Source organism: Hippocampus zosterae, chromosome 11 (genome assembly GCF_025434085.1).
Source record: "Hippocampus zosterae strain Florida chromosome 11, ASM2543408v3, whole genome shotgun sequence".
NCBI classification, from domain to species: Eukaryota; Metazoa; Chordata; class Actinopteri; order Syngnathiformes; family Syngnathidae; genus Hippocampus; species Hippocampus zosterae.
In genome coordinates, this window is record NC_067461.1 from 6,145,671 (window position 1) to 6,158,684 (window position 13,014).

The window sequence follows — 13,014 nt, forward strand, 5'->3', positions numbered from 1 at the left end:
TTACCTAGCTGACTAAGACCAATGCCTCCCCAAAATTCAAATAAAATTAAAAAAAAAAGAAGAAACCTTGAAAAAAAATAAAAAAATAAAAAATATTTTTAAAAGTGCTTATTCGTGACTATAAAATCGACTATGTAAAAATCCCTACATAGTCATATTTTTATGTAGTGGATGATATAGTTAAAATATCCTTTTAAAAGCCTTTTACAGTGATTAGGAATTTTTATACAGTGACTACGTAGTTCACAAAATAGTCATAACTTTCTGAGATACAAGCCGTCACTTGGTCGACGTTTTGACAGAAATGTTTGCTACGATCAGTATTTGAAAGCAGCAAACTTCCAAATAAGCAGCAGTTTGGTGTATCGTGAACCATTCTTCAAAAAAAAGAGGCACCAAGCTGTTTGTTGCCCCCACCCATTGTGTGAAACTAAACCTCACACAGAGAGAATTCAACATTGTTTATTTAAAAAAAAAAAAACAATCACACATGTATGCCTTCTTAGCTTAATGCTAACATCCAATGCAAAACACCATCAACAGGCTAACCTATAGCGCATCGGTGTTAGCGTGTTAGAACCCTTCCAAAGGAATATTTCAACACAAACGGGGAACCAACACACAGAGACACCATCTGACAAATCTCACAGGCCTATATTCTTTATCCTCTGCAAAAGAAATGACTGCAGATGACTGAGAAATCGTCATCTTGGTATATTTATTGATCCGATTACTGAAATGAAGCAAGGGAACAAAATGCGTTGAGTTGTTGGCGATTATTACAATAGGATGAATTCGGAGTGAGCCTGACCCAAGTTTCTCCCCATCAGTACCCAGCACAGCCTCCCCGCCTGTGACCAGCGCCTCCAACGACCCCGTAGGATCCTACTCCATCAACGGCATCCTGGGAATCCCCCGCTCCAACGGCGAGAAGAGAAAACGAGACGAAGGTGAGAAAACGGAGAACGCGCTCTCTCTTTCAAATTCCCTCTTTCGCCTCCCCGTCCGCCTGTCTGTAATTTCTGAGGAAAGACGGCCTTTTTAACAGCCGCCGACGCCGAGCGTGTTTCCGAGTGGCGTATCAGAAAGGGCCTCGTGATTGAAACAGTTTTTGTGTTTTATCGCGCGGCTTTATTTTAGAGCGCGCTCAACTGACACACTACAAGGGCAAATTAACCATCCACAATTAATCACGCTATTTTTAGATGACAGCGTACGTAGCATTTTAACAAAAATAAGTACGACTTGTCGGTTTGGCAAAGAAAACACGCAGATACATTCATAGATTAAGCGGAAGGCAAACCGGTCTGAGCCGGATTTTCTCATTGTGGACACACACTGCTCGAGGGCTAATAGATTATTGGATGTGCAAACAATTGGCTTTTTTTTAAAATGCCTGTGAATTAACATGTTCCCAGCAGAGACCCGAACAAGTGTAGCAACAGAGTGACGGTAGAGTCAGAGAACGTGCGTTTGTGTGCTTTAACATTTGATCAAAAAAGAAACAAAAAACAAAAAAAGACAAAATATCTTTTATGTTTCTGTCTTTTTAGTTCTCTGGACTGGCAACCACTTGGACGGAAGGAAAATAGGACATTGTAAGTTATAGCTTCCTATATTCCTTTTTTCGCTCTCTTTTTTTTTTAAAGAGGGTCAAGCAGTATTTGATGACCTTGGTGGGGTTTTTTTTTTTTGCCCTTCACGAGATGAAGTAACTGAGCTAAAATGAATGGAAATGGCATGCCGGTGATTGAGAGAGAATAATTTTCCACCAGTGATGCAATATGTTGATGACTGAAACTGCCCACAAATGATTTGTGTTACTGTAAAAATGCCACGGATAACATTTTTGTCTGGGAGGGGGGGTTAAAAAAAGAATTGCAAATCGAGGAGGGCGGGGGTTAGCTGCATGCATGTTTTTAACTTAAAGCGTGCATGACTGTCGACAAGATTATGGAGTCAGGCTGTCGTGGCGACGAAGGGTTCACAAATGAGTGGTCATCATTTCAAAGGAGGAAAAAAAAATGATGTGCACCCAAGATGAACTTCAGGAGCATGTTTCGAGGGAGGGAGGGATGCGGGGATCAAAGGGGGATGTATTTTTTTTTTTTTGCATTTGTGCAAGCATATGTATCTGTATGAAAGAAATGAAAGCCCTCCCCCCCGAATGCTCTTCAGCCGGCGAACATGGTGACATTTAAAGGAATTTGCAATTCTGCCGAGAAGGAAGCTATTAATTCACAAATTAACAGCCCCCCCCCCCTTTTCCTTCGCTCTATCGTGGATGTGCAAGCTATCGAAAAGACAAAAGAAATAGCCTTAAGGGGAGGGGGGGGACGAGTGAGAGAAAAAAAAGGAGTCTCAACCCTATCTGCGGAGAGATTGGTTTGCATGTCTGCGAGCAGCGATACCAATTACGACAACGCTGGGAAGAAGGTGTCCTTTAGCCCCCGCCGCCAGCGTCGCCGTCGCCACTTCACTCCAAATCTATCCATAGCCAGATTTATTTGTGTATCTCATTACAGGAAATGGAATGTTGCTCCTTGCCAAATGCATTAAAAGCAAAGTAGGGAAAATTAGCCCCGTTGTACTCGCGCGCTCAGTCATTTAAACCTGCCTTGGGAGCGGATGCCAAGAGGATTCGGTGACAACGGCTATGCCGTAGTCACACGTTTCCTGTCGTGGTACGGTTCCGGGGGCTCGTCGAAATCAATCGCTGCGTAGGGATTTTTATTTTGTAGAAAAAAAATCAGATTCATCTGATATGAGCTATTACGACTGGTACCAAAGCTCCCTCTAGAGGTACTTGAAAGAATCACTGTCTCAATGCAGTTCAGTTGTATTTAACGTGAATGTAAAGTACATTTATAGTGAAGGGTTTTTTGTTTTTTTTGGGGGGGGGGATTGTTGGTTTTCAAAATTCATCTCGGTACATTTTGTATTTACCTTGTCGGTACAATACATTTGAACTCTTTCATGCTTCCTGTAACCTGATAACATGATAAGCTGTCCACTGTAGTGACCGCTGTCCCTGAAATGGTTAAATGGGCTTTACCTTTTTCGGAAAAGCACTTTTTTTGTTGTACTATGGACAATGGTGAATGATAAACATCATCGGGGTTGGCAGAAAAACTGCCATCTCTGGCTCCATCTTGTGCCTCTAACAATACGACAGACAAGAAACCCAGTCGCCCAAGAAGAAACAAGAAAACAAAAAAAACACACACAAAAAAATTAGAGACAGAAGGTGCGATTTATGAGGTTTCATACACATTTCGTGTTACACTTCGTTACCAAAAAGGTGCTTTTCTGGGGTAACAAAGTAACAGGTCAGCATGAGCCCTTGTGGACTATTTAGTTCAGTAAAGAGTCAATGAAAAAGGGACTGCATTTAAAACAAAAATCCACTAAAATATATCCTGTATCGTGATTATCAGAGTAGCGTTATATGTCGTGATTTTATAACGAGAATAAGTGAATGACTCCATTTTTATACAGTGGACCTTTATAGTTCAGTAAAAAGTCAAAATCACTGGATGCTGATTAGGCAGTATGTAATGTGTGAATTATTGTTAATTTCAATATGGAGGAGTTGGATAGTCGTCTCAAGATCCCGATATAGTCGATTATGAAGAAAGGCATAAGTGAATGATAACAAACGCGGTCAGCGCTTGCTGTGGCATAATTACAAAATACCCGAGCACTGTCAGATAATGGATCTTCCATAATCAATACGGAATGAATGAATGATCAATAATAATGGCGTATTGTTTCGAACCGTGTATTGTTGTGATGTGTTGCTCCACAACTACCCCAGAAAAACAAACAAAAAAACAACACTTTTTGGGGGGATGGGCTCAATGCATCATGGGATGTACAGTGGGATTTTAATGACGTGGCTTTTCCAAATTACGTATCAAGAGAGTGACAGGTTTTTGTGCGGTTGTGTCTTGGGGTGGTACAGTAAAAATAATAATAATAATAATAATAAAGCCAGGAGTGAATTAAAACGGGAGACAGCTTCATGTAGATTTACCTTCTACTACAGTAGTCGGGCCAGGGCGGGTTGATGTGACCTCAGCTTTGGCTCAGCACATCCTGAATGGAGTCCAGTGGAGGAGCTCTCGGGAGGACAGGCCAGTCGGGAGCTACGGTGATAAATCAGAGCAAGAACAAAGGTCATAACTTGTGATTGTAGCACGGCTGCAGAGGAAGCTGATGAGAAAATGAAAATACGGCCTGGCGGGGCTGTTAAGTCGTGACATAAAAGAACGAGAGACTGTATGCGGGAGAGCCGAGGCAAACTGATTACAGGGGTCCGTGTTTTGATTTGTCCGCATGCGATATTTGGCCGTGTGGGATGATTGTACGGCGTATGTAGCATTTTAACACACGCGACCCGCTGGCCGAGTTTAAATCAGTTAACATGCGGCTTTTAACCTGAGCCGCCACTGGTTGGCTAGCCAAGCCGCTCCGTGGCAATGAGTCGATAGCAGCGCGCTTTGGAAAATAAATGCACCCACGGCAAAAGAGAAATAAATAGCGTCATGAAGCGCCATGATGAGAGGACGGGGGTGGCGGAAGGAAGAGAAGGGTAAAAAAAAGCGCAGGTATAAGAGAGTCCACAGAGCGTAACATGGAGACAAGAAGAGGCCACGGCGTTAGAAGCGGACATAAAAGACTCCCCCCACCACCCCTCCCACTTCTTATCAGCCTCATCTTATTTTTTTCAGGTCTTGCGCGTGTTCACCATTTGCATTCGGCAACATGGCTCGTCGTGACATAGCGGCAAACGGTGGCACCCTTTACGATACAAACACACACAGATAAACAAATAAATGAAGTAAATAAATTCATATACGGAGAGGCACTTCGCTGGATGGAGAAGGAATCATGTCAGGGAAAAGTCAATTATGGGCAGCGACGCTGAGAATTAATGGAGCGATGCATTACTCAGCTTGAGGAGGGAGAATAAGGCAAGGGGAATAATTATGTTTCCACCAAAAAAAAAAAACTCTAAAATGCTAAACGGCAGGCTGGTTCCGGAGAGCTGAGCAAATGAGAAGTCGTATAAAAAAGCAGGACAGGGTTCCACTTGATAACTGTCTGGATGGACATTTTGAATTTCCTATCTAAAGGACCAGTAAGGTAAAAATAAATGCTTGACACAACACAGAGTGAAGTGTTGTGATCAACCCTGCCAAATTTTCAGAGATACACCAGAGTTGAGTTTTATTATATGTTGAGTATTGAAAATTGAAAAGATCGACCAAAGGTCCACTTGAGGGACAAAGAGGTTTGACAGAATTGCTGAAATAGGGAGTTTGGGCGGTGGTATGCGTGGGTGAGCAGAGAGTAAAGGTAAAGGTAGGAGGTAATTTGAGCTGCGAAAAAATGTTTCTGCTTATAGCCTCTGGTGGCTGGAATGTAGTCTGCTTTCTGTGACGTGATGACTTGACAAATGGTCCTAGCCACCAGCTAGCTCGCGAGCTAACAGGCATCCGGGGCTCCGATCAGCCAGCGGATGGACAGCGGGCTCGTCCGATGCCGTTAACTATACCAAGCTGTTTTGTATGTTGTGACATGTAGGGTAGAGGCATTTTCAGGGTGTAATCTTAGCTAGCTAGCTAACCACATGCCCAAGTTGTAATAATGGGGACAAGTGACAAGCCACCAGTTAGCTCACGTGCTAACAGACACCCAGGGTTCCCATCAGCTTGTGAACGGGCGGCAGGCTCGTCCGACACCGTTAATTGTACCAAGCTGTTTTGTAAATAGTGACATGTAGGGTGGAGGCATTTTCAGGGTGTATGCATAGCTAGCAAGCTAACCACACACTGAAGTTGTAATAATGGGCCAAGTAGTAATAATTAATCGGCTAACCACTGAGTCAAAAGAAGGCGCCTGAGCTCTTACTTTGTATGCCGAAGCGCATCACTGGTAGCCCCCCCCCCCACAAAAAAAACAAAAAAAACTTGAGATGGTGAAAAACGGCTTAGCGTTTTAGCACAACAACCAGTAGTGCGTCTTTTCTCCCGCTTTCAGACATTATTTTCCACTCTGATTGTTTTTTTTAAAAATTTGTTTATCTGGTGTCTAAGTACAGTGTTTAAGAAGTCACGTTTACATATTATTGCTTTAGGAAAAATGGCAGTGATAAAACCACATTTTATGGTTGTGTGCATTACTGTCTTAAACTGACTTAAGTTTATAGCACACTTGTTTGGTAGAATTGTGTGAAGTTGTCGTCGTGTACAATTAAAAGACTGCAAGGTCTTTTCACATGATATTCATGATTCATTTGCCTAAGACCAAAACATTTATGTATAATAAATCTGACATTGTTTCTTGCAATACAGATGAACTTATTGATTTCTCTGTTAAAAAATACAAGAGGATCTTTGTTAAAAAAAAAAAAAAAAGCTTGCTATATTAAGGGGGGAAAATGCATAGAGATTATTTTTCTAAATCCTTTAGCCCACCTTTACAGGGTTTTTAAATTCAAGTTTAGGATTTGAAGCAGTCATCTAATGAACAGCCTTTCGAGTTTTCATCACGTGACGTTGTGTATGAGCCCACTTCTATCTAGATTAACATTTTTAATAGAAATTAAATAGAAAAAAAAGAGTGCGAGTGTGTGTGGGGGGAGTGTAAGCATCAAGCAGCATCTTGATGCCTGCTGACAATAAGTAAACTGTCTGATGGTGCTAAATCGAATTAATAAACACGATGTAACATAACAGGATCTTAACAGCTCAGGCAGTCTCTCTCTTTCTCTCTTTCTTTTCACCCCCCCTCCCCCACCTATCCACCGCTCTCGTTTCCGCATCAGAGGTTTCATAAATATAGCTAGCTTACAGGGAAGCAGTGTTCACCCTCTGGGTATACCACTTTGTTTGTGCTCCCCTCCTATTTCTTCTTTAAATGCATTAGGGGGAAAAAAAAGGAAAGAAAAAAAAATCAACAAATGATCCACTATTTCTCATGATGCCAGCTATCAGCGGCCGACGGATGAGGAAAAAGGCCCCGTGTAAGGAAGGCCGATGATTTACAGCGAGGCGGTGTGTAGGAATTCATTTGCCTTTCAAACAAGCTCCCGCCTGGATGCCCCCTCGGTTATCTTATCAGAGAAAACGTGGAGATGAAAGAAGGACATGAGAGTGCCACCGTGCCACTGCAGGACATTTACCTCCCCCGCGGGGACAAAGCAAAACAGAGACGTTTGATAGCATTGGAGCGCGCTCGGAGTGGGCACTTCGGTTAGCCGTAGAGCCAGTTCCCGTTTCGCGTTTCAAAATTGAAATTTGAAAAATGTAAAATGAGCCTTTTTCTCATCTTCTTTTATGCGTTTATTTGAACACGAGTCGGGAAAGAAAATGTGTTTCTTTGGAGCTTGCTTTACCTTAATGCCCGAAAATGTTCTTCAGCTGCTATTTGTTGCACTTTTTGGGGAGGGGGGGTGCTAGCTCACAAAAAATTATGGTGTACCTCATTGAACATATAATAATATCTTAGTGGTATATAAATTGGTCAGGCACGTTCAAAAGGTTTTTCAGTAGTACAAATAGTGACTATTTTTTACAGACTTTTTGTTCAGTGATCTACTGATCAATTTTACGTAAGAGTATCATGATACAAGTGTCTGAAGTCTTTGCAGAGTTGTCTAGAAATGTCCCTTTTGAACTTTGTCAAGTAATGCTTTGCAGCATCATATTTGGGAAGAATTTTATGAAACTTCCTTTGCCTTATTTGTTAAAACAAATTTGTGAAGAAATGATGCCCCCCCCCCCAGTTCGTATCATTGCCAAAAGAATTCCAATAAGAGCTAGTCGCAGAAGAACATCTTCCCGCTTCAATTTGAAACAAGCTCAAGGGAAACTAATTACCGTCATATTTTGTTTCCGACTTGCTTTGAATAAAAACATGAGAATGTCGGGGAACTACTCGTTTTCCGTTTTTCACTTTCCAATTTTTAAATGAAAAAAAACGGGAGCTGGCTCATTCCTGTTCAGTGGAGACAGCAACACTGCCTCCTCGTGGATGGAGGCGGTATGGCGTTTCCACACGTGTGAAGATCTGAGATTTGTGTATCAACAAATATGTGAAAATCACGCATATGTTTATGAATCTCCAAAACATGCGAAAATGACAAATATATTTCCGAGAAGAATTTCCAAACAAATCTCTCCCGATACATTTTTGCGCCCGGCTAATTGCTTTCACCGCGATAAGGCACTTTATAGCATCTGCAAGGACGAGCTAGCGTTTGTCGGTGGGAGTTTGAAACACTGAAAGCATCCATCTGCTACGCAGGGTTGATCAAAGCGGGTTATTAACTCACGTTGCTTTAGGGACGCCGTGTGAAAGTGGCTGTTTTGACACGGCTTGTTTTTATCTGGGCTTATCTCCTCACGCGGCGGTGTTAAGACGGAGAAACATAGTCAGCTTGGTGCTGTGGGAGTGATAGCGTGGATACCTGCTGAGACGCCCAGAGGGATTGCAAAAACCACAGAGAAAATGAAACAGACCAGTCAATGAGAGACACACACACACACACACACACTGACAGTTGGGCTTCACACTCCACTTGACACGCTGACTGTCAAAGGGATGAATTTGATTTATTGCAGCGATCTTATATGATATATGTCAAACATCAGCGCCTAATGGGGAATTCTGAAAATGCATGATTTACTGTTAATTCCGCTGAAAGGCTGAGTCTGTCATGTTTTTTTTTGGGGGGGGTCATGCTACAAATTTGCAATGACTGACTTGCATAATTGGCGTAACCGATGAAAATGGTACAAATTTTTCCTAAAAATGGAGGCAGATTTGTTGACAGAAATTGGACCAACAAAAGGTTTACTTTGTTAAGCAAAGTGTCTGCTGGGCAGGGCAAGCATGCGCTAGCACTTGCTATTGATTCTGTTTGACTGTACATCTTTTTCCCTAAACATGCTGATATGAGGCAATTTACGACTGATGATAATATTTGGCTAACAATCTTTTTAGTTAGTTTCTAACTTATTCCATTTTTCGTAATCAGCAGTAGAGCGCATCAACAGCACTCAAAGACTCTAAAAAATGAATACATGTGTAGAAATATCGCTCGTGCGTGGCCATTTGCAAAATTATCAGCACACAGCCTAACCTGCCTCTGCACAGATTTAGATCATGCTAGGTTTAGGCCGGTCAAAAATAATAGAGCTAATAGCCTTTAACTGTTTTTCACTATTTCTGTGTTTGTCATTATTTGTGCGGGGCTAAATATGATGACATTTTGCGCAGGATATTCGTCATACCTCCACCACTACTTCACTGATTCTGTCGCTCTAGTTCTACTTCAGTGAAGTAGTTATTTTTACCAGCCTCATTTGTGCCGCTACACTGCACAGTTAGCTAGCTAGCTATGTCTACATTCCGAAAATTCAGTACATCTTCCCTGTCGGTCACAATTCCTGCGAATTATTGGGGCTCTTAATGAAATTAGCGAGAGAGTAGGTAATGCCACGAACGAGCTCACCAGCCATTCGCCAGCTGAGAGGATCCCCCAAAGCCTGTTAGCTTGCGAGCTAGCTGGCGGCTATCACCTTACAGCATAGAAAGTCCCTATGACAACCCAGTGAGATATACCCCAGCCACAGAAGGCTTTAAGCAGATATATTTTCGTGGTGAGGCGTCGGCATAAGATGTTAGAGGATGAAGCATACACTTTTTTTAGCGGTGAGGAGTTTCAGCATTGGAAACTATAGCTTAATTGTTCAGGATTTTGATGCATCATTCGACAATGCCGCTCTTCTCGATGGTGTGTCACATTTCTATTTATTCAGACATACCGAATCAATTTCAGAATGGTTATCAGAATTCCTCAGCGAAACCAAATTTCCATGTATCTTAGCTAAAATTGTCTTTTTTTGTGTGTATAATACTGCAAACAAACAAACAAAAAAACGTAACCGTTTGGTGGGGCTAAGAAAAAATAAATAAATAAAATTCGCTCTCCCATGTGCACCACAAAACACAAGTCAATACACAGTATTTTTACACATAAAACACAGCCATCACGCCCTCTATTCCGTCTACACGTACTCAAACACACACACTCACACACACACACACACACAATTGCTGCTCTCGATTCCATTCCCCCCCGTGGATCTATTTCTTGGTGCGAGCCAGGTTCATCCCCTGGCCTCAGCCATTGAAAAAAGGTCAAGCAACCGAGCAGAATGGCAATAACGCCCCTGAAATGGTACCATCAGTGGAACATGATTGATCAATTGAATTCCATAGCACAGAAAAATGTGGGATTAAGTAGAGTATTATACGCACAATGAGTTGAGGCATGCTGTTCATTCCAAGTTCATTTCGCCTCCCTCCTCCGCTGGCAGAGCAGGCAATCAATAGTGGACTTGCATATCATATATCAGCGCCGGCTCGCCCAGGAGAGAACATAATCTGCTGCAAATTTAGAATGACAGATTTGTACGGGAGCTAAGCCCTCATCCGCTGTAGCCGGAGGAAGAGAGACAGAGGGAGGCAGGAAAGGGAGCGGGAATGCCGGCTGGATGGTTTACCTACAGATTTTTTTATTTATTTGTTTTTTTTTCTGGGTTGTCCAGATGTGATGAGTGTGCGGCGGACGTTGCGGATGGGGTCCGAGATTGGGAAAAGGAGAGGGCTCATTTGTTTATATAGAGGGTGACTGTGTGAGGAAATGCATATGCTTGCCCTCGGCGCCCCCGTCGTCTTTCGGACCTCACTACATTCTGGTTTCGGGAAGACAGGCAATATGCGCTGGCGGTGGTGGCAGGCAGCCGCAGAGAGACAACAAGGGAAGGCTAATGCGTTCACTAGGAAATAGTCGCGTTAAATAATGCCTCTCCATTTGCTGCTGGCGGAAGGAAAGGCTGCGAATGGAATCGCCGGGCACAGTTTCTTGCGAGAGACCGGCAGAGACAAATTCAGGGTTACCGCTCGTACAAACAACTGAAAGGCTCTCATACACAATGGTGAAATGCTCTCACAGAAAAATGATACTACTGAACCACCCACACATAACTAAAAAACTAATGTGCACTGCTGAAACTCACATACTCACGACTGAAACGCTCTCAACCAACTCATTATTTTTCTCACTCGTATAATTGTTGAAGCACTCTCACACTACTCAACGACTAAAAGGACAACTGAAATTGTGACACCCACAAATTAAATGTCGGATACACAACTCAAACGTTCACACACACTACTGAAATACTCACACGCTAATGAACTGCTCTCATGCACTTTATTGAAAAACACACACACACACACAAGACGGAAACACTCATACACTACTGAAAAGCGCATACACACGACTGACACATTCTCACACATTGCTGAAAAGCTCTCACACTAAATAAATGCTGTCGGACATACAACTCGAATGCTCACACACAAACACACTACTGAAATACTCACACTAATTAACTGCTTTCATACAAATTATTGAAACAAATACACAAAACGGAAACACTCAAATACTACTGAAAAGCTCATACATATTACTGAAACAATCTCACACATCGCTGAAACGCTCTTGCACCAATTACCGTTTTTTTTTTCATTCACCCGAATCTTCTCAATCGCATCGCATATTTTGTTTACGCAAATGTGCTACTTAAGCGTTCTCTCGTTCACCCACACACACACAACCGAGATCCTCTCCCACACAGTCCTGTTTTTTTAAACCCTCAAACACTACTGAACTGATTGTCAGGCACACTACTAAAACGCATATTTCAATATATTCTTAGCACATTTCAGTATATTATATGAGGATATCGCAGTATGATATGGAAAAGGAAATCAGGTGTGTGTATGAGAGTATTTCCGGTGTGTCTGTGTGTGTTCGTGAGAGAGGTAATCCTGAATGATGACCCTGACGGGCCCTCACAGTCCCCCTCCACCCACTTCCTCTAGCGAAACAGGCACTCTCCCTTGCAAGTATATATTTGCGCTGAAGGTAATCCATCAATTACCATAGACCTATCACATGATGACCGTGCTGATGGCGGCCACCGAGGAGAGGTGGAGGACGTGAGAGCTGCCCGAGTGTGCGAGGCGCAGTCGAGGTAGATAAAAAAGAAAAAAAAAAAGGCAGACATGCAGGTTGTTCCCAATGGCAATTTACTGCTACTGCTCCTCGTGCCATCACTCTCTCAACCCGTTTTGCTCAAAACCACGTTTGCCTGGTGCTTATCTCACAAAGCCTCCTGGGATATGGCAGGCTGAAATCCTCTGCACAAAAATAAAAAATAAAAATCTTACGGCTGGGGGGGTTCAGCTACTTGTCACTGAGGTGGTACCGTCAAATGCTTAGCTTTTGTCCTCTCGGTATCTGGGAATATACACTGTGGAGGGCCAAAGCCTCAGTAGCCTGGCTTGGTCCCGGACATATTGCTCTGTTGGATTTTTGGGCAATGGCTTCCATGTTTGCTTAGTAAGAACTTGGCCTTAACCTTTTCAAACGCCTCCAAAATAAATGGGGACTGACTTGCAGAAACTTCACGAATGGATTGAATATCCAAAAGAAACACATTGCATAATCCAATAGTCATCTACAAAGTTTGAATCCAAGCAAGCGGGACTCTTCACGTTCGTTGAATTTGTTTTAAAATGTTCCAAAATGACAATAAAGCTATTAGGCAAATGACGCCGATACATGCCGGAGAACTTTGACGCCAAACTTTGTCCCTGCGCTTTTATTTTTAGGCGGCTCTGATGGCTCGGGCCCGGGCAACGATTCTCAGGGCAGCGTGGAGAGTTTAAGGAAGCACCTGCGAGCGGACGCGTTCACCCAGCAGCAGTTGGAGGCCCTGGACCGCGTTTTCGAACGCCCCTCCTACCCGGATGTCTTCCCCACTTCCGAACACATCAAACCCGAGCAGGTGAGCTTTTTGGGGCATATTTCCTCACACGCTCCCGCAAGCTTTTTCACCGCGGGACGAATAAGATCTTCCGTTTGCAGCG

The 13,014-nt window shown here is 42.9% G+C and overlaps 1 protein-coding gene and 1 long non-coding RNA gene across 2 annotated transcripts in view; one reads left to right on the forward strand and one right to left on the reverse strand.

Annotated features, from left to right (window-relative positions):
* The window catches only part of LOC127610282 (uncharacterized), a 119,105-nt gene that overhangs the window by 35,783 nt on the left and 70,308 nt on the right, over positions 1-13,014 (reverse strand). The window contains exon 3 of the long non-coding RNA XR_007964798.1: positions 4,037-4,148. This is a non-coding gene — a long non-coding RNA (uncharacterized LOC127610282). The remainder of the gene's footprint in view (positions 1-4,036; positions 4,149-13,014) is intronic.
* pax2a (paired box 2a) overlaps positions 1-13,014 on the forward strand; it is a 36,306-nt gene that overhangs the window by 7,655 nt on the left and 15,637 nt on the right. Inside the window, exons 5-7 of the mRNA XM_052080210.1 lie at positions 831-950; positions 1,554-1,598; positions 12,757-12,932. Of these exons, the coding sequence (XP_051936170.1) occupies positions 831-950; positions 1,554-1,598; positions 12,757-12,932 (341 nt within the window). The remainder of the gene's footprint in view (positions 1-830; positions 951-1,553; positions 1,599-12,756; positions 12,933-13,014) is intronic.